The 22,507-nt window shown below is 43.0% G+C and overlaps 1 protein-coding gene across 1 annotated transcript in view; it reads right to left on the bottom strand.

Moving 5' to 3' along the window:
• The window catches only part of HECA (hdc homolog, cell cycle regulator), a 43,339-nt gene extending 32,711 nt beyond the window's left edge, over window positions 1–10,628 (bottom strand). The window contains exon 1 of the mRNA XM_082668642.1: window positions 10,264–10,628. Within this exon, the coding sequence (XP_082524768.1) occupies window positions 10,264–10,534 (271 nt within the window). The 5' untranslated portion in view covers window positions 10,535–10,628. The remainder of the gene's footprint in view (window positions 1–10,263) is intronic.
• Window positions 10,629–22,507: the final 11,879 nt, after the last annotated feature.

Raw genomic sequence — 22,507 nt, 5'->3', positions numbered from 1 at the left:
GGCCACAGCAGTGAGAGGCCCGCGTACCGCAAAAAACAAACAAACAAACAAAAATAGCCAGACCTTGATTCCCCCCATACCCCAGTCTCCATTTCTGCCCAGACACTGAGGTTTGTCAGGCATAACAAGTAATGTGTCACTTTAATAAGAAGTTATGTTGTAATACTACAGTTCTACTAAATATTATATTGACATAGTCATCACACAGGAGTGCTCATTTAGAAACCTAAAACAGTTTGTGATTTAGTTTCAACACTAGCATCAAAAGACTCTCCTGAGATGCTTTTATAACTTGAAGGGACATCATCTAAGATATCAAACCTATGCTAACCCCTGGGAAAAACATCCATTTTTTAAGTGAGGGAGACAAATATCTCCGTCACTTATAGGAGCAACTTGATACCCTGCTAACTTTTGCCTACAGTCATTCTATCAGTTTTATAAAGGCATATGCCTTAAGGCCATCTATTTCTAATAAATTTCCAATAAAATGAAAAATAGAAATCCGGATTTATGACACTATCTTTTGCTATCTATCTGTAACTGGTATTACAGGGGTGATACTGAACTGCAACAAATTTTGAAGGGGTCCAGAATATGCCAGTGTGGGCTAAAAATTATTTTGAACTTAAGGCATTTGAGTTCCTGAAATCGCTTATCTGCCTAAAAGCAAAGCCTCTCAAAAGAACTCAATTGTCATAAAGCCCCTCCCAAAAAGCAACCTGGGAAGACTGACTTTTACCACCAGAGATAACTCTCCACACCACACCTAAACAGACATTGTCACGAAACTATCATCGCCCATCTATTCTCTTAGGGCCCATTTATCTTTTCAAAAAGTCATTTGTGGGCTTCCCTGGTGGTGCAGTGGTTGAGAGTCCGCCTGCCGATGCAGGGGACACAGGTTCGTGCCCCGGTCCAGGAAGATTCCACATGCCGCGGAGCGCCTGGGCCCGTGAGCCATGGCCACTGAGACTGCGCGTCTGGAGCCTGTGCTCCACAACGGGAGAGGCCACAACAGAGGCCCGCGTACCAGAAAAAAAAAAAAAAAGTCATTTGTTTTCTATAGGTGTCCTTTCTCCCCCTCTCCTACTCTAAGAAGCCACTCATTTTCCTAGAAGTGCCCTTCTCCCCTCCCCTTCACCTATTAAGATGGTATATAAGCCACAAATTATAACCACCCCTTTGAGTCACATTTCTTCTGTGAGTAAATCTGTCTTTTCTCTTGCTGCTCTGTCTTTTGTCAGTTTAATTTGCAGGCCCCAAATCCATAAGCCTAAGAGGGTAAAGGTTTTCCTCCCTGACAATTTAATTCAGTGAAATACACTGCACTATATGTGCATATGAGAACCATGCTAACATTTTTATTAATTATTCTAAACAGTTATAAGATTAACAGTTAACACTTCATTTTTAGGTTTTCCTCTTCCTTCACTTTTCTTTAAATTTCCTCTTAATATCTTTCATTTCTAATTCTTATTGTTTTCAAGTATTATCCTCTTAAGTATAATTTAGCAGAAATAATTTGTTTTTTCTTTCTACTTCTGATAAATCAGAACATATAATTATTAAGTATTAAAAATGCTACTTATTTTTTGCCAGTTTATAAAAACCTCTCAAATACAATCAAGCTAAAGCATCCTGTTGATTAAATAAAGCAAGTTACTATTTCACCAACCACTGAGAAGTGAAAGCCTTCTGAAACACACAGATTTAAAACACATAGTCAGGGCTTCCCTGGTGGCGCAGTGGTTGAGAGTCCGCCTGCCGATGCAGGGGACACGGGTTCGTGCCCCGGTCTGGGAGGATCCCACATACCACGGAGCGACTAGACCCGTGAGCCATGGCTGCTGAGCCTGCGTCCCGAGCCTGTGCTCCGCAACGGGAGAGGCCACAACCGTGAAAGGCCCACGTACACGCCAAAACAAAACAAAACAAACAAACAAAAAAAACACATAGTCACTTTGTAGAAAACAATGACATCCCCCCTCACCAGTTTATCATTTGTTTCTGTTTTTTTTTTTTTGCGGTAGTACGCGGGCCTCTCACTGTTGTGGCCCCTCCCGTTGCGGAGCACAGGCTCCGGACGCACAGGCTCAGCGACCGCGGCTCATGGGCCCAGCCACTCCGCGGCATGTGGGATCCTCCTGGACCGGGGCACGAGCCCGTGTCCCCTGCATCGGCAGGCGGACTCTCAACCACTGTGCCACCAGGGAAGCCCCAGTTTATCGTTTTAAAACTGATTCGATGAGGATAAAAATAAAATGACAAAGATAATTAGTCCAACCTGGCACAGAGACAGATACTCTTCTACCAAGATATGAAAAATAAACCACAGGGACAGCCCCTCCCTCCAGAGAAAGTCCTTCTGTTCAGATGGCCCCAAGTCCTCCCTTGGCGTTAGGTTCTCTGAAGTTCACCTCAATTAGCTAACCTCCCATGGCTCGCAAAGCATCAGGATGCTGGTGCCCACAAATTAGGACGGACTTTCCAAACAGCAGCCTTGGGTGCTGTGACACTTTCATCTTGCTGTGCAGAAAGGCAGTGTGTGCAGTGTGCCCACTACTTTACTGAAAAATCACAATCAACAGTCTGCAACAAGTTGTACCACCAAACCTTGATTAGCTGTATTAAAAGGAAGATTGCCAAAAGATACTCATTCTGTTAAAATATACAATAACTTTACAAGCTTGCCAACAACGTATGATTATCCCCCCTTGCAGGCTCAGCTGACCATGCCTTTGCTTATAAACCTCAGGGATGGTTCTGCACTGGTGACGAAAACATCCAGATTTGACTGTCTGGCCCCACTCCCTTTCCAGTCCCATGTCCTACCACCGTACCTCAAACCAGCCACAGACTCCTGGCAGCAACCAGAACTCAAGGCTCTTTCCCACCACCTCCTGCTGAAACATCCTTCCTCTGCTTTCAGAGCTACTGCGTCTCTTCCTGCAGCACTCAGCTCAAATGTCCCCTCTTCCAGGAAACGAGTCCTTTCTTCCACTGGGCACCCATAACTCATTATCACACCTCCCAATGTTTGTATGTCTCTGTCCCAGCTCCACCATAAGCCCAGGGGGGTGCAGATTCTGAGGCCTCCAAGTATAATTCGACATTACACTTCCAGTCATAGAAGACAGTAGGCACATAATAAATGTTTAGTAAATGCATGAGTGCATACATGAACAAAATAGTGAATGAGCAAACGAAAGCACAAGCTAATGAATGAACTTTCAAGTTGTTACCTGGGGAGAGAGGAGGGTCTTTTGTTTACTTCTCAATAATATTAAGCCCCGGCTCATCCCGAAAGAACACCCTCAGTGCCTCACCTCCTCTGAGCTACCCTTCACTTCCACGTGCTCAGTTCACTTGCCCCTGTCCTCAGACACAATCCCCAGCTTTAATCCAGTATGTGACCAGCTCACAAGCTCCTGCTCTTTATTCCACAGCTGCCCTTGTGTAGTACACGCAATAACCTACTTGCACTTATTTCCATAAAGACTCCCAACTAGACCGTAAGCCCCCGGGCCCAATTCTTCTGTCCTTGTAATGCCAGAGCCTGACACAGTGCCTGACAAATAGCAGGCACTCAAAACATATGAGATGGATAAATAAATGAATGAAGAAAGGAAGAGGAAACTGTTCTCACACTATGTTTTTAACTTTTTTCTTTTGGCTAAATCATCTGATTTTTCAAGGTAAACTATGATCAGAGAGAGATGATGAGGGAAGAAGAGAAGACCCTGTATAGTCAAATCAATGCCTGAATAAGAACCTGTATGATACCACAGTCTTTTTCTATATTAACACAGAAACCATCTTACTGTCTCTCAGTGTCTGTTTTCAACAGAATAGTTTAACAAGCTTTGTAATTGGATAAGGCTGAACAAATCACAAAACTTATAAAAGATATTGTTGATAGTGTCCATATCTGCCAGACCCTATGCCAAGATCTTTCATATACACTGTTTTTCTTAATCTGCAAAAACATTCCAAAGGGTTGCATTTAGAAAATGAAGGCCGAGAGAGGTTAAGTCACTTGCCCCAAAGTCACTCTGCCAGTAAGTTGTGGCACCTTGGGTTACACCTAGGTCTATTGAAACAGCATGCTTTTTGACTAAAACTTTAAAAATTCTAGGCCTTACTTCTTAAGATTAGAATAATGGTGCAGACAGAATTTCAAAGGCTTATGCTTTCATCTTCACTAACTATCACCAGTTGCTAAAATGTCATTCACCATTATTAGGTACTTCGTTGAATCCTTGTGAGCCAGCAAATCACTAGAGAGCACAGGGGAAATAAATGCAGCCTTCGAAAAGTGTGGCAGCATCTGCTCCAGGCTCTTGATCCACATGGGGCCTTCCTACTGCTGCTACATTTGGGGGTATCAGCAATTCTCCAGCATGCCTTTAAAACAATAAGAACTAGGAACTGAAGAGGCTGTGGGGAAAGGGCACTCTGGCCACAGCCCTTCCACAGGGCAATCTGTAAGCATGTATTCATTAAAAGTCATAAAAATGTGCATATTCTTTGACACAGCAAGTCTACAGGTAAGAATTTATCTTAAAGAAGTAACTGAATAATGCCCAGAGATGTACAAATAAGAACTTAAAGATCAAACAACAGCAGAATGATCAGTTTATCCAAGATGCAGACATAAGATGGCATATGAGGCAATCATTAAAAATAGTGATGCACCTGCATTTACCGCTCTGCTAAAATGTCCACAAAATATTACACGTGTTAAAAGCAGATTATAAAATATATGATCTGATCTTTTTTTTCCCTGAAAACTGTATATGTACTTTTAAAAGTCTGTAAGAAAAAAATTTAAAAGGCTATAAGAATATGTATCACAATGGTGATCTAAGTGGTAGGATTACATGCTTGACTAGAAAGTCAAAGAGAACTTTGCCTACCTTCTCTATTTAAAAAAAATTTTTTTCCACTACACCCATTCTATTACTGGCAAAATAATAAAATAACGAAATATTTTTAATTAAATCAACTCCTTAAAAATTCCAAGGAGCTGGTGATCAAAATCAATCAACACAGACCTTTTTTCCTAAAGTCTTCCTTTTGATACCTTCAAACTCTTTAAATTGTACATAGCTAACAGCCTGCAGTAAGTTCATAGGAGGATTAAGCTGCAAGATATTTCCCACTTTATCTCCTGTTTTCAATTCTCTATGGAATGATATATATTCTTGGACTTATAAGAAAGCTGACATTGAAGGCTCAGGTCCTGTAACAAGTAAAAAGAGAAAGAGTAAGGACTGTGCATAAGACACCATTAGCAGAGCATGGAATGGTTCTTACTATAATATACAAAGTACACAACATGAAGCTTTGATGGATGAGGGAATATTTTCTACCAATCTCCATTACAAAGGTGGATTTCAAAAGACAAGGTCTAAAGCCAGCAGATATTTTTAAAGACATAAAAAACTAACTTTTAAATAAGGTAAGAAAACTCCAAGAGGACAATGGTGTTCTATATATCTTAGACCCTCAAATAAATATTCCTTGATTTTAAAATAAATAGCAGGCAAACATTCTGCATTTTCCTTCTGATGGATATAGGTAATTTAAATGTAGTAAAGAGGGACTTCCCTGGTTAAGAATTCGCCTGCCAATGCAGGGGACACGGGTTTGAGCCCTGGTCCGGGATGATCCCACATGCCGCGGAGCAACTAAGCTCGTGCGCCACAACTACTGAGCTGGCGCGCCACAACTACTAAAACCCTTGCGCCTAGATCCCATGCTCTGCAACAAGAGAAGCCATGGCAATGAGAAGCCCGCGCACCACCGTGGAGTAGCCCCGGCTCGCTGCAACTAGAGAAAGCCCGCAGCAACGAAGACCCGACGCAGCCGTAAGTAAATAAATAAAATAAAGAAACTTTAAAAATAAATAAATAAATGTAGTAAACATTTAAGTAAACACCTGAAAAGAGAAACTATTTAAAATATAATACAAACCTAGGACTATAAAAGTGTGTTTGATGGCCTAAGTATGAGAAAAATACAATTCGTGTTTACGGGGAAGAGGTGGCACTCCAAAAATCTATTTGTAAGCAGACGTATGAAATTCAGAACACATTTTCCATCAAAACAATGTTACTGTATTATGATGGTTACCTCCTGGCCTGTTCTGCGAAGATTTAGTCGCTCCTGAGAACTATTTGTCCCACGCCTGCATTTTAGGTGAATGGCACTAGTGGTCTGAGTGAAGAACCTAATATGACCAGCAGCTCTCCTTCACTCACCGCTGAAGGCTCTCAGCTCCCTCTGCACGGAGGCCCTCTAGCTAAGAGATGCCACCCCCCAGGTCACTCCCTCTTCTCCAGCTAAGAGATGCCAACCCCCAGGTCACTCACCAGTCCATGGCGGGGGAGGGGGAGGAGGGCCCGCCCTCATGCCTCAAGGTAAGATAACTCTGCAGGACCATCCTAGCTCCAGAGCTACCTGTAATCACTGCATCACAGTTCAACTCCTCCCTCTGCCCGGCCCTGCTTCCCTCACTCCCCCACCAGTAACGATTCCAAGAACACATTCAGTAAACCTCTGGCAGGTAAATCTTTGTCTCAAACGCTATTTCCAGAATCTAAGACAAGTGGCTACCCCTTAGCAAGCTCATATCATATAAGTCAGTCACTGTGTGTGTGTGTATATATATGTATATATATATGTGTGTGTGGGTATATATGTATATATATGTATATATAAATAATACATAATAGATATAGATATCTTGTTATGTATGTATGGGTAGGTACTATAATCCCATTTTAAATATGCAGAAACTGAGGCTCAGAGAAGTCAAATGACTTGCCCCAGATCACAGAGCAAGTAATTTGAGGAGCCAGGTCTACTGAATGCAAGGTCAATCACCAGGTAAACTGACTCCATCTACTACAAAGAACTGTTGAATGAATGAAGGCAAACTCAGCAGCCCAGGGGTTCTGGTGGCAGTCAGGAATGAGTGGAGTGGTGAACCATGGTCATCCATAAAACAGGAATTTATAAAAGGACTTGGGATCCAGGCCCATTAAAAAGTAGATACTACGACCAAGGTTCATATATTTTTAGGCCTCAAGCAAAAAAGCAGTGGCCTAATGGAACCAGAATTCCAGAATGAAACTACGCGGGTATAACCCACTACATGATTACTAGATCCTAAAAATAATGACTGGCAAGTCTTGTCCACCTACAATCAAAATGTTGCAATATGTGCAGACAGATGTTTACTATATCGGAAGAGGACAGCGCTTTTACTCCAGTCCCCACAGAAATCTTCATAAACCTTCATATCTAAAAACAAAATAAACCTTCATATCTAAAATAAAGCTTCATTTCTAAAAATACTAATAAATTTCTTTTTAGGGCTATAAAGTCCCTACAATTGACATGCAACTTACCCAAGGAGCACAACTGCAACTAGTTCAACTCCTTCAATTACAACCCCGCCCTGGCTTCCCCAAGCTTTCCCTAACTAGCAAATCTTTTTTTATAGAATCAGTAGTTATTTATAACTACTGACTAACAGTGAAAAACTAAGAACTAATATTATCCTACCCTGGTGTCCATGCTGCCCAAGAACCACAAGACATAAAACCATTCTATAAACTCCATACAACTACAAACAAACACTATTAACTTTAGGTGAAGTCATTAAGTTTGCATGTTTGCAGATGCAGATCACAACTGACTCGAACAGTGAGAACAAACTGTTTAAAAGATTAATAGAATGTAGATTTACTACACCCTTGGAATAACTGTTTGATTGGTAATATTTATAATCACAAAATCTAATGTCACAGCTAAATAAAATATTGAAATATACTTGGAAATACCATAATAGTTGATTAATGTCATTTTTAAATTTAAAAATAATTGGGCCTTATCAGTTGATTCTGAGAGCTTGCACATATCAGTTGCCCCTTCCTTTAAAAATTCACCAATGGCACCTCTCCCACCCCTACATTATAAAGCACAGCTTTAAACAGCAAAAAACAAACAACAGAAAAAAGCATTTATAATTTCCTTATTTACCAATTTTGCACACAGGAGGCCTCAGCATCTATGTTAATTGTCATCAACTGCAGTGAAAGGTTCTTCAAATTAAGGTGCATCATTCACTGAGACTTCACACCAGGTCAGAACCAAGAATTTGGCAACATAAAATTCAACTCACTGCTCTAACATAACTCAAGTTTGTACCTTCTCTAACTGTAATTACTGCAGTGTTTGCCCCATTTCTTCCTTCCCCCCACCCCATTCATTTAATAAAACAAGCTCCAAATCAGAAATACATACCTTCACACAGATATATACAGAACTGCTAAATATACCTTAGATTGCCACTTCAGAGGAGAGCAGTAATAGGGACACCATAACCAGTAGCTTAATGTTTACGAATGAGGAGACACCACCAGCCCGAGAAAAACACTTCCTCACACCGCCTTAAAGTGGCCTAATCTTTTGGAGAAAGAAGAAGAGGAAACAGTCAACCTGAAGCTTCCACTCGGACAATAAAACAGCAGGGTAAGCCAGAAACACCCTGGGAATACCAGACCCATGCAGATGTCCTCTCTTGATTGCCACCTCTCCTTTAATACTTAACACAGCACTTGTAACACAGTAAATGTTTAATATTTTTTGAATGAGTGAATGATAGCTATCATTCACTGATCACTTACTTTTCTTGAGAAACTTTACTAAGCTTGTTACAAATGTAACAAGCCTTTAAAACAAGTACTGGGGGCTGGGTAGGGAAGGGACACTCTGAGCCTCACAACCTTATGAGGGAGCCAATACAATGAGTATATAATTCTTTTCCCCAATTTTACAGGTGAGGACATTGAGGCTCAGAAAAACCATCCTTCCCAAGATGACAAAACTCTAAATGGCTGAGCCAGGAGTCTGTCTTCTTTCCTTTTGCCACATCAATACCAAAATGAAGTTTAGAGCGAGGAAAACAAAAGAACATGGAGAATACAGTCTGGCCAAAAGTTGTATTTTCAAACATTCACAAATGGGATGTTTCTGGAAAAAAAAAAAAAACTTCCCATTTCAAAATTGCAGAGACACAGCCAATGGGGCCTAAGGTTCTGCTCCTAACAGGCTACCTTTAATCTCCTCTGTTCAGATCACTGTCAGGTTCTTCTAAGTGCAGGTAACCTGTTTAAAAAGTGAGTGATCTGCGTAAAGAATGGCTTCAAAAGCTGAAACCTACAAGTTAAAAGCCAGATATAAAGAACCTAATCCCCCTTCATTAAAATACACCTATATTCCCTGTCCTGAAAAACTGCCTGACCAGAGGAATTCAAAGAACAGTCCAACTCCGAAAAAGTGTTTGCCCGAAAAAGTGTTTGCCCTATAACTAAAATTATGTCTCTGCAGTGACAACAGCAATCCTGTTACATCTTCACTATTCCTTAAATGCACCCTCAGAAGGTGCATTCAGGCACTACCTAAGATTATTAGGCTTCCTTCTAAAAATGTGAAGCAGAATTAAATAGAGGATGATTTTTTTTTTAACTCCGGGCTGAGAACGGAAGTCAAGTTCAGATTCTCTTCCTTCCTCAAGCGAGCAAGAGAATTAAAGAGCACACCCCCACCCCCAGCGACACACACACACCCTACAGTAAAAATGTCTTGGGGCCTCTTCACCTGTGGCAATCGACACAACAAGCCTCGGTTTTCTGGGATTTTAGGCTCTCCTTCACTCTGGGGAGGGGAAGGCGGGTGGGTGAGGGGAGCAGAGGCAAGATGGAACTGGTGCCTAAGTTTTCAATCGGACCATTCTTCTCAACTTGGGCAGCTCTTTTTTTCCTTCCTTCCTTCTTTCCTTCCTTCCTTCCTGCCTGCCTTCCTTCCTTCCTTCCTCCCTCCCTTCCTTCCTTCCTCTCTCTCTCCCCGGTCCGGGGCACACGCTCGGCTTTGCCAGCGCGGGCACGAAGGGCAGGGCCCGAGCGGAGCGCCGCCGCAGCCAGGCACCCAGGAGTCCCTTGGAGTCTGGGGCGCAGGCTGCACGGGGCGCGCGACCTGTGCGCCGCGCGGACACCGAGCCGGGGCCGCCGATCGATCGCCGCCGCCGGGCGTGGGGACCGGGAAGGGGCAGCCGCGGCGGGGCGGAGGGGCGGGGTGAGCACTTCCTGACTCTCGCATTGTCCACGCATCGCCCGCGCCACCCAGGGCCCCGCCGACGCGCCGTCCCCGTCGGCGAGTAAGTTGGCGCTCGCCCCTCCGGCCCCGTCTTACCGTTCTTGGCGTCACCAGCGGCTGCAGTCCCCGCGGCGGCCGCCGCGGCCGCGGCGCCGGGCCCCGCGCCTCCCGCGCCCGCCGCGCCCCCGGTGCCCGGCACGCCCGCCGCCGCCGCTCCGCAGCCGGCCGCCGCCGCCAGGGCCCCCCCGGCCACCGCGCCCGCCGCGCCCGCCGCTGCCAGGGCGCCGGCTCCATTTTCCTGCTCGTCCCCGCTGCTGTTGGCGCGCTTGTTTTTGCGGCCGCCTTTACTGTTTTTGGGGTTGGGCATCTCGCGAGTGTCCAGGTGCCCCGCGTCGGCGAAGGCGGCTCCCAGCGGCTCGGCGCCCGGTCCGGGAGGCCGAGAACGGAGGGCGCGGGCCGGCGGCTCCTCTGGCGCCCGTCTAGCCGCGCGGCCCGCGCCGCGCCATCCCGGCCGCCGCGCCCTCCCCGGCTTCCTGGAGCCGGCGCGCGGCCACCCGAGGCTCGCAGCCGCGCGGGCGCCGCGGGCTCGGGGCGCAAGCTAGACGCTCCCGAGCCGGAGGGAAAAGGCGGGTCTCGGGCTTGTTTTGATTCGGCTTCGCTGACACGCTCTGGCCCCGCCTCCTCCCGTGACGACACTGGGGATTCGGCCTGGCCGCGCCCACCAGGTGACCTCACGGTAGCCCGGCCCGCCCGCGTGACGTCACGCCCCGCGCTGAGCCGGCCACCTTGGAGTGACGTCATCGGGGCGCCCTCGCTCCCGGGGCCCTGCTGCACCCCGGCGCCTGCGGACCGACCTTCCTGAAATGGCCCCGAACGCCAATTCAATGGCATCTGGAGTTAGTCGGGGGCCTCCTGACCTTCATGCAACTGAGGCTTAGAACAATATGGTCTGGGAAAAATAGGCGGGCAACCAGAACAGGAATGGAAAGCAGAGGTTTTCTAATTAATCATCCATCGAAAGGCTTTGCCATTCAGAAACAATCGTAGATTCAGAAATTAAAGAAATAGAGTTGAGTTCCTAGACAATGGGAGAGCACAGCAGAGTCCGTGAATGGAAGGCCGTAACAGCCTAGTGGTGAAACCGCTCTCTCAAACAGGACCCACCATTCAGGGATGTTACTGAACATCGCAGGTATTTCCTGGAGGTAGTGCCTGGAGGGGAAACCCAATCCCCTTGGATAGGACTGAGTTGTCCTGAAAGATAGGTGGCCACTGTTGTGAGCAGGTGGAGATTAGAAGGTGACACCTGTGATAAGGGGCAGGTGGACTTGAGGGGCAGGGGACCCTGGGAAGAGTTTCACATGGTCTCTTTTTCTGCAGCTCTTTTTCTGCTTTATGGAAAACCAGCTCTTTCCCAACCCTCCGGTCTCAGCTCAAACACATCACTTCCTTCATGATGATATAACTGACACACCTCCCCAGAAGAGCTATCAGAAGTATCACCTCATCCATCTCTAATTATGTTGTCAAAGTATAAGTTTACTTATTTCCTGTCTATCTGCTTCTCAAATGAAAGCTCCATAGGTAGGAGATTTTATGTGTCTTGGGCACCCCAGCGGACAGCTAGCATATATTTGTTGAGTGCATAAATTAAGTACTCTCCCCATAAACTATGGAGCGAAAACTATGTTAGCTGACAATTTACAGTTCTCCCTTCCTATGTAGTGTGATCTTCTTTAATTAACTCAGCTCTCCAGTAAAGAATCTTAGGCTGTGTTCTGAAGCATAAAGAGGTAGACAGGGAGGTACCCGCAGAGACTCTGACTGGGAACTCTGGGCATTTATAGCATTTATAGCATTTATAGCAGAGTCTGTTCCAGAGCCTGGAGCTACAGGAAAGAGCACTGGATACTCAGGAGCAATTGGTGGTTGGACTTTTCAGTAGGGAAGTGATGAATCTTTTAATTCCCTAATTTTGTTTGAGGAAAATGACTCTTTATAGAGGGCCACCTCATAGTTATAATAGATATTTTGTGCCTATACTTTCATGTCTATTTCTCTCCCACCCCAACTCCCCTAAGCACTAGAAAAGCCGGGATTGTCTATCTTTCTAACTAATTCTGCAGAGTCTAGCATAAAGCCTGACCCACAGTTAGTGTTGAATAAAATTTTGTTGAATGGAGGATACCTAAAGCATTCTTCTTCTGGATATATTTTTCTGAACCTTAAAGTCTCAGCTAAATCATCAATTCTCTAGGAAGCCTTCTCTGATACCCCAAAGTTAGATTCATCCCCATGTGCTCCCTGTACCTTGCCCACCACAAGAGCTTGCACACACAGTATTGAAATTGCCTATTTACTTGTCTCTTGTCTGGGCCCCCACTAGACTATATAAGCTCTGTGATGGCAGAAGCTGTTTGTCTTAGTCTTCACTATATCCATGGTACCTAATGCGGTGCATGGTACACAGTAGGTATTTAATGAATGCATGACAAATACATGAATAACTAAATGGACAAATGCTTTGAAGGTAGTAGATGCAGCAGGATTTGGTGGCCACTTGGACGTGAGGGATGAAGGAGAGAGTTAAGAAATTCCGAATACTAGAGGAAAGGATGATGGTAGTTAATGAAAGGAAGACTTCAAGGGGAGGGTATTGGTGCTGTGGAGAAATGTAGTGAGTTAATGTGGGCCACTGGACTTAGATTAATTTCATTACTGATATCCCTCACTAGACATGGCTGAGAGATCTCAAAATATTTTGGTAACTTTGGCTTTGACTTTTTTTTTCTTTAAGTGTTTTGAGTTTTGGTTTTTTCTTTAACGGTGAGGATGAAGAAGCTTTAAAGTACAGGAAAATTTAGATAATTCTTTTCTTGAATAAGCGCATTGCTCTCATGCCATATTTAATCAGAGTAATCGTGCATGTACCCTGCAGACAGACATTCCCACCAGCTGCCTCCCACCTCTACATAACTGAGACTTCAGCATTGGAAACTTTCCCACAAAAATATCATAATTGGCTCAAAGCACACAGACACCCAGCCAGTTGCTGTTCTTGTTCATTGTGTAAGCCACCTCCTTCTCATTCAAACTGAAACAAAATGAAAAGGAGGAAGGAGAAGCGGGCCACTTCTTCCATGCCCAACCTTGCTAGTCTATTTTTAGCCTTAGTCAAATTTGACACACAGGCAATAGTTCTGATTTTATTGCAACAACAAAGAAAATGTACTAAATTCAAGATGTTAAAAACAAAACTTAAGTACAGTTAAAAGATTCCATTTTCTACTTTGCATAAAACATGCGGAATTTCACAGGAATCCTACCGTTCTAGCCCTTTTATCTTTCCCTTTTCCCCACCATTTCTGAAGGAGAAAGAGAGGGAGGAGGGAGGGAGGGACGGAGGAAGGACAGAAAGAAAAGAAAGAGAGAACCAGGTTAAAAAGCACAAGATGGAAGAGATGTCACAAAGCCCTCCCCTCAGATGCTTCCGGGGGAAGAACTCTAGGAAAACTGAGGAAGCCACTGAGCTCTGTAGAGCCACACTTGGCTTCTCTTTCTTTAATTTCCCTGATCAACTCATGTGCTCTGAAATGAACTTCAGAAAAATCGTACCTCTACCCAAGCTTTCCTTTCTCCAAACATCATCACTCGCTCCATCACCCAGGTCTTTGCAAAATTCAATAAAACACAGCAACAAATTAAGGTCACCGAAAGTAAACAATTTACACCCTGGAGAAAAGGAACAAGCTAATCTTCAGGGCTGGATGAGACTAAGTGGTCATTGTTTCAATGTTCTTATTCTGTTTGGTTTTTTTGTTTGAAATTTGTCCCTGTCTTCTGAACTCTCAGGGTGAACTAACTCATCTGGGCCAGAGTTAGCTTGATCTGCTAACATCACTTTAAGTAAATATAGCTTGAACAATGTATATTATCTCTTTGCACCAGTTTCTTCCTCTGGAAGTAGCTTCTCCTTTGCCCACAGGTTTACTTTGAGGAATAATGATAATTGTGATTACAAAGAACTTTGACAAAAATGGAATACTAATATAAATAATAATATGGATTATTAAATGTCATAGATCTGCTCTCCTATTAGGTCATTCCCAATTATCAACAGTAATTTTTTCTCAAATATGTCCCCTCAAAATCTCTGTTCAGGCCTTTAGTTTGACTTTTACATTATTTCCATAATATACAAAAGCAGTCACATAAAAGGTCAGAATTCTGCTCTCAGTGACCCCTGTACTGGTTGCTGACTCCACTTCAGTGACTTCTTTGCTCATACTGTTGTCGCAACTCAGCATTAACACTGTCTTGGACCCCAGTAATCTAAACAGGATGCTCCTTTCAAGGAATAGGTCAAGTATAATCGTTTGCAAGACAGATTTCCCTGGACTCATACCACCCCATACTCTCATTTTCCACCTCTGTGTGCCTACCACCTGGCTCCACCAATGTTTTCCAAACTGTGGGTCATATTCTCCTGACAGGTTTTAAAATTAATTCAGAGGGTTTCTCTAAGGATTTTTTGTAAATTGGAATAGAAGAGAAAATATCAGAATGCATTGCATATAGAAATTAAGTATTGTTTTGTAAAACATACATATTATTTTGTAAAATTTAGTTTTACACACACACAAACCCAAACAAATATATATATATATATATATATATATATATATATATATATATATATATATATATATATATATATATATATATATACTGAGTCATGATGTAAAGTCCATTTCTCATTGTGGGTGCAGACAAATGAACAATGACAACAAAAAAGTCTGAAAGTCACTTGCTATACCATACCATGAAGTATCAGATTTTATACAGGCTCTCTTTCCAAGGTCTTCTCACCACAGGGAGAGCATTTTCTCTCTCCCATTATATTTTAAATTCTCTGAAGATAGGCACCATATCTCATCTTTTATATTTCCTCCGATGAGCCTACCATCAAGAGTGCTTTGCTTGCAAGTACAACAAACACATATGAAACAAACAAAAAAAATTAATCACCTATTAACCTGAATGGAAACACTTCTTTTCTCATACAGTGGTCCCCTCAGGTCCCCAGGAGATAGGTTAGCAGAGGCTAGCATTGTCAAAGAAGTCTTCATTGGAAAGTGTTGAAGATCAGCCTTTTTAAAAGGCATGAAAGCAAGAATAAGTATGGAGCATACAAAGGGGAGAGAGGAAGGTGTAGACACTCTAGTGTTTGTCAGGTGGAGCTGGAACAATCAGATCACAATGGGCCCAGTGCAGCAGTGGACACACAGCTGGTTACAGACCAAACCTTGATAACTGCTAAGAAAGCTAGAACTCACCCGCCCTCTTTCCTTCCCTTGCTTTCTTTTTCCCCAATAGTACTTAATTACTATGCTACTTTTTTTTATTTTTATTTTTATTACTTTTTATTTTTATTACTATATGATATAGTAATACTATATGATATATTTTTTATTACTTTTTTTATATATTTTTATTTTTATTACTATATGATATATTTTAATGTTTATTTACTTTGTTTACTGTCTTTCCTCACTAGAATGTAGATTTCAAGAGGGTGAGGATGTCTCTGTTGAATCCTCAGGGCCTAAAACAGTGCCCCGCAGATAGTAAGTGTTCGACACATATTTGTGGAATAAAAGAACATATAGAAGAACACCAGAAAAGAATAGTTCAAACCAGAGGTCAAGTGGGGGAAGAAAGAGTCTTCTAAAACCATAGTACTATGTTCTTGGTAGACATAACATCCTTCTCCCATAGCTAGTGTAATATTTAATCCAAAGGAGACTAGCTTTTGTATAGCAAGGAGCCCTATGACAGCCATATCTTCTTCAGCAATTGCAGTGACCACGCTAATATCACTTTCGACACCTTATATCTCCTCCCAAACTGGCACTGAAAATTCCAAGACTCTTTCATCACCTAGATTTCATCTTCAAGATCCTCTTTGTTTCTTCCCAATTAAATCAGTATTTTTCTACACTGCCACCCTAAAGCACGATTTCACCACTATGCTTTTGTCTCTCCTTCAACTGTCTACAAGGTTTGATTTAAATAATACAGCATTGGTCTTCTCTAAATACCTCTTTTAATACTGCACTAGTTCTATTGCTGCCTACCAAATTACCCCACAATTTAGCAGCTCAGAACAACAAACATGCATTATTTCAGTTTCTGCATCAGGAATCTAGGCATGGCTTAGCTGGGTCCTCAGGCTCAGAGTGTCTCATGAGGCTCCAGTCCAGGTGTCAGCAGGGATGCAGTCCTGTCAAGTCAAAGCTTATCTGGGGGGAGGATCGCTCCTGAGGTTGTTGGCAGGATTCAATTCCTCAGGGCTGCTGGCCCGAGGCCTCTCTCATTTCCTTGTCATGTGAGTCCCCAAAGAGGGCAGCAGCTTCATCCGAGTGAGCAAGTGAGACAGCAGGAGAGAGTAAACAAGACAGAAGCCAGTCTCTTGCAACTTAATCTCAGAAGTAACATCCATCATCTTTGCTGCACTCTGTTCCTTAAAAGCAAGTCCCTGGTTCAGCCCACGCTCAGGGGGAGAGGATCACACAAGGACATGAATACCAGGAGATGGGGATCATTGAAAACCATCTGAGAAGTTGCCCACAAGTATGTTAATATATTGCTTGCAATCCAAATTCTAATTCCTAAGGGCTTCAAGTTTAGTTTATAAGACAAGAGGGGTGGATTGTGGTAATCACTTCATAATGTATACGTATATCCAAACATCGGTCTCTGTACACTGTAAATATAAACAATTTTTATTTGCAATATGACAAAAAGAGTGAGAAAAGGTACTGACTTGTTCTGGTTCTTTCTTTTTAAATTACTGTTTCAACTAATCAATCTTTGATGACTAAATTTCACGAATTTAAAACTTTTGCAAAATGATTTTTGTTTAAACTGTTTCAGTCGTCTTATTCAAAACACTACTGACGGGGCTTCCCTGGTGGCGCAATGGTTGAGAGTCTGCCTGCCGATGCAGGGGACACGGGTTCGTGCCCCAGTCTGGGGAGTTCCCACATGCAGCGGAGGGGCTGGGCCCATGAGCCATGGCCGCTGAGCCTGCGCGTCCGGAGCCTGTGCTCTGCAACGGGAGAGCCCACAGCAGTGAGAGGCCTGCGAACCGCAAAAAAAATAAAAACCCACTACTGATGTTTAGAACAAACACACAGTATAGTACATTATTGGATCCGAATGCCTGCTTCAAGGACACAACTTTTTTAAGTGCTAAGGTTACTGCGTGCCTGTTTCCGGAGTTAATTTTGATTGATCTTAAATAGAACTCTCTCTCAAGATTCCTCTTCCTCCTTTATTTCCACTTAGAACAATTTCTACCAAGGGTATCCTGAGAAACACTGCTTATGAAAGATGTGCCTCTATTTCTATGGTTAAATAAGTGTAAGAAACACTGCATGTTTTATGAGTCATGATATACATTGCTATAGTAAAGACCCTAAGACGTCCAGCAGTAAAGAAACCTGCTTACTCCTAACTTAGAATTTCCCAAGTCTATACAACCTATAAATTCCTTTACATGTAATACCGTTAACATCCTGTAAAACTAGAGTTCTGCTAAATAGTTTTTTGGGAAAATAGTGCCTTTGAGCAAAAAATAACTACTTCTAGCATTAGCATTCAAGTGAATAAATACAATGGTGAAAATTCAAATGAAAGGTAGACAATGGATCCCTCTTGTATGCAACCAGTTCTTTGGAAAATGTCTTGGGAAAGATCTTTAAAAACTCTATAAACTCCAGCTGTTATAATGATAAGGATGCATTAAGTACTAATTCTAAATTATGTAAAACAGCTGAACATTCACGATACTGCTTCCATTTTCAGAAATGTATTTATGCTATCATTATTCCATTGAAGAACAAAACAATTAGTGTCCACAGCCTACTAAGGACTACTTTTTTTTCCAATGGGGAGACATCTTTACCAATATTACAACCAGAAGTAGCGTCCAACTTTTGTTCAGAACTTTTGCTATAATAAATACTCTAGAATCTGAAAATAAATCTCCTGTACCCTCTGAGTATGATAACAGTTCTTTTCTTTGCCATCACATGAAGAATCAGTTTCACCTTTAGTCCAGTTATAAGGGTTGTTATGTATGTTGCTGGAGTTAATTTTGCTTAATAGTGAATAGAATTCTCTCTCAAGATTTCCTTTCCTTCTGCAGAATATTCATTCTGAGTGCTTGAATGTAAATATGGTACTGCATGTACTGAACATGACCACAAGTTTGCTACTCCTCTCTTCAAGAGGCCAAGTCTATTTCCCTCCCCTTGAGTCTGACTTGGCCTTGTGACTTGCTTTGGCCAATTAAAAATGTAGCAAAACTGATGTTGCTGCAGTTCCCATCCCAGCGTTTGCTCATCCTCTCTTAAAGCCAGACATTATGCTGTGAAGGAGCCTGAGCTAGACTGTGGAATGATGAGAGTCCAATGGAGGAGGTGACAAAGACTCTTTGCTTTTGACCAACCTTGAATCAGACTCCTCAGGGTCCTCTTGTTGATTAGGCCAGTTTATCAAAAATATCCCACCCTTAGTATCTTATTGCCCTGGCCTGCCCTCAGCAAGAATCCTATCAAGTTGGTTTAGCCAGACTCTCCCTACCCCTGATGTTTTCTCTCAGTAATTTTCCATCCACTGACCCCCACCGAGCTCTGCGGCTATAAACTCCTAGTTTTTCTTGTTGTGTTTGGAGTTGAGCTCAATCTCTCTTCCCTTGTAGTAGTCCCCCTGAATAAAGTCTGCCTAACCATCTTAAACAAGTTTCAGGAATACATTTTTCCTTAACAAAGGATCTTGGACAGCTGGAAGATAAGAAGCTGTCTTCCAGCCTCAGCTAAGCTCCTAGCTCAATGGTTCTCAGCCTGAGCAGTTTTGCCCCCAGGGGCATTTTTGGTTGTCACTTCTAGCATCTGGTAGGTAGAGGCCAAGGATGTGGTTAATCCTGCAATGCACGGGACAGCCTCCACAACAAAGAATTATCCCAGCCCCAAATGTACTGCCAAGGTTGAGAAATCCTATCCTAGCTGAATGCAGCCGTGTGAGTCACCACAGCTTCACCATATAGAGCGGATTGTCCAGATGAGCCCGTTCAAGCCACAGGATTGTGAGAAATGGTACCTAGCTGCTGTTCTAAGCAGCTCTTGGGGTAGTTTCAATGCTGTGCTCTTGTTTAACCACTGAGGAGGGGAAGGGAAGGAGTCCTGACTTGCAGTGTTTGCACCTGCCCAAGGTATAAATGCTCCTACCATGGCCAAGTTCAGGCTGCCAACATGAGCCACTGAACACAAGGCTATAAAGAGGCGTGACAGTTGGCTCTGTGAATCAGTAGGACTTGGTTAGACTGTCATAGGCAACTGAGGCAACATATGTAAAACGTCCTTTTATATCTGAATTCTAGGCAGGGGCTTTCCCATGTTCCGTTGACCACCTAGTCAGGGGTCTCTACTTATGTACTGTCTGTGATCACATTTCTATCAGAAGCTTCTTGAAATGCCGAGACATTGATTCCAGTATTTCTGGCTTGTGCCATTTTTTACACCATTAAAACTGTCAAATTGGGTTTAGTCAAGAGGCTCCCACAGAGGATCACAGCATGGGCTCCACTCCAAAGTAATGCCACAGCACTCTCAAATCTGTAGTCCTGAGGCGAACGGTCTGATTTGGAATAAAATATTGCTCTTCCTAAACTGTGGGTTTTCTTTGTGAAATGTAACTTCTGAACAATAACTAGAGGATCCAGGCTAAAGTGGAAGCAGGGGTGGGGAGACAACCACCTAGGCCAGCTTTGGGCCCATGCTAAGGCATGCTTTTGTTCAGAAAAAAAAAATTTTTTTTTGGCCACTTGGCTTGCAGGATCTTAGTTCCCTGACCAAGGATCGAACCCTGGCCCCTGGCAGTCAAAGAGTGCAGTCCTAACCACTGGACCACTGGGGAACTCCCCAGAAAAAAAAAATTTTTTCCCAGATAGATGGAATTGCTTCTAGCACATAAGCCCAAAACATTCTTTGTTATTTCCTAGAGCACCCATTCGTCAGGTTTCAGGGGACACTGGATTTAGGTTCTATTAAGTGTTATTAGAGCTGTGTGGTTAGGAGACTATGCACAGAGCCAAACTTCCCAGGTTTCAGGCTTGGCTTACTAGCTGTGTGACCTTCGGCAACATATCTGTGAAATAGGGATAATAATGGTATCTATTTCAGAGTTAAGACAGATAATTTTTGTGTAGTGCCCAGCACATAGTAAGCTCTCAATAAACAATAGCTATTATTTTTATTAGCAGGAACATTTGAAGTTTATATTCACTGTTGCTACTCAAAGGCCCTCCTTTTAACTGTAAATGCTATTTAACATTCTACTTTTTTAACTGTAAACAAGTTTTTTTTTTTCTAAAAGCAGTGCTGGTTCTAGGTCAAGGATAAACTGTTTTCAGCACACAACTTTAGTCTCATCCAAGAACAAACCACACACTACTTCCTGTTGTGTGCAAATACGGGTACCTTAAAGAGACAGTCAAAACCAGGGACACACACGGATGCGAAGATTGCAACAGAGTGCACTCTGGTGTACACAGCTGGCAGCCAGAATGGGAGACGATAATAAGAAGCAATAGTTTCTTTGCCCAAGAGTTTGAAGTTGATTTGTGTGGGTATAAGAAGTTATTGCAAGTTACTAGATTAAAAAATAATGCCATGAAAACAGTATTTTTGGAAGAATAGTCTGACATTCAGTAACATTCAGGACTGATAGGATAGAAAAAGTGGTGACTCAGAAGCCAGCAGAAAATCTACTGTATCATTTTGGGGATGAGATCATGAGAGTTTGGGATTAGGAGGTCAACGGGGAAACCAGAGGAAAGGATGTACATGACAGACATTTTGAAGGAAGAAATCATAGGCCCTAAAGACAAAAATCTTTGACCTTAAAGAAAGGCAATCTCATCACTATCTTATTTGATTTAGATGGATACCATGAATTTCAATACCCACAAATAAATTGGTAGCACATTCCATTCTGGGAAAGCCCATAAGGGTAAAAAAGAACCCAATATTTACCCTATTGGTTTTTTGCTTTTTTTTTGCAGTACGCGGACCTCTCACTGTTGTGGCCTCTCCCGTTGCGGAGCACAGGCTCCAGACGCGCAGGCTCAGCGGCCATGGCTCACGGGCCCAGCCGCTCCGCGTCATGTGGGATCTTCCCGGACCGGGGCACGAACCCGTGTCCCCTGCATCGGCAGGCGGACCCTCAACCACTGCGCCACCAGGGAGGCCCGGTTTGTTTGCTTTTAAAGAACAAAATTAATTTACTATTAATCAAGATTTGAAAGCTCTAGTTAACACTGGGCATTTTGCCACTAAAAGATGCTGCCCAGTGAGCTAGATATCTTTTGTACCAACTCTGGATTAAGCCAACAATCCTGGGTTCAATGGTTTCTCAAGACATTTTTAGGTTTCAGTCTGAGATGAAAGAAGTGCCAGACATTTCCTGCCCAGCCTCCTAGGTGACTCTGTTTCCTAACCTAGTATCCAAAGAAGTAGATGTAACTACTCAACATGTATTTTTCTGGTACCAATTTTATGCAAAGCTCTGTAATAGATGGCTAGCAAGCACCGTTCATTTATAAGTCACGAAGGTGTCATGACCATAGCATGAACAGGTTAAACAGAAGGAACTTTAGGTTTGCTCCGTCTATTTACCTTTAACTCATGTGTGGGATATCTTCTGACTTCTTGTCTATAGGTGACAATTTGATTCACAGTCTTTTCCCTTTGTCTTACCACAGAAGAGAAAACAGGCATGGATCAAATTACCAGCTGATTCTTTTCTATTTTATAATGACAACTGCATTTGGTTTATTTTCAAAATATTTACTGAGCATATAATGAAGGTCTGTGCCACATCCAACTGCAGTGATGAAGAAACAAACCCAGTCCACTCTAATGGAGTTCAGAGCCTGGTGAGAGAAGGCCACAGATAATGTCCTTATTCTCATGTCTTTCTTCAAAAGGACTTACAGAGAACAAAGAGATGTGCAGCATAAGAAAATGAAGTATATTAGAAGAAAATGAGAAAGGGCAAAGGGAAAGCAATGATGGGATCATACAATAGAGGTGGACTAATACACAAAATAAATACAATGAAGGGGCTTCCCTGGTGGCGCAGTGGTTGAGAGTCCGCCTGCCGATGCAGGGGACACGGGTTCGTGCCCTGGTCCGGGAAGATCCCACATGCCGCGGAGCGGTTGGGCCCGTGAACCATGGCCGCTGAGCCTGCGTGTCCGGAGCCTGTACTCCGC

Source organism: Grampus griseus, assembly GCF_964374135.1.
Source record: "Grampus griseus genome assembly, chromosome: 13".
Classification (NCBI taxonomy): domain Eukaryota; kingdom Metazoa; phylum Chordata; class Mammalia; order Artiodactyla; family Delphinidae; genus Grampus; species Grampus griseus.
Note: the sequence above shows the minus strand (reverse complement) of the source record. Positions and strands in the feature narration are given on the sequence as shown.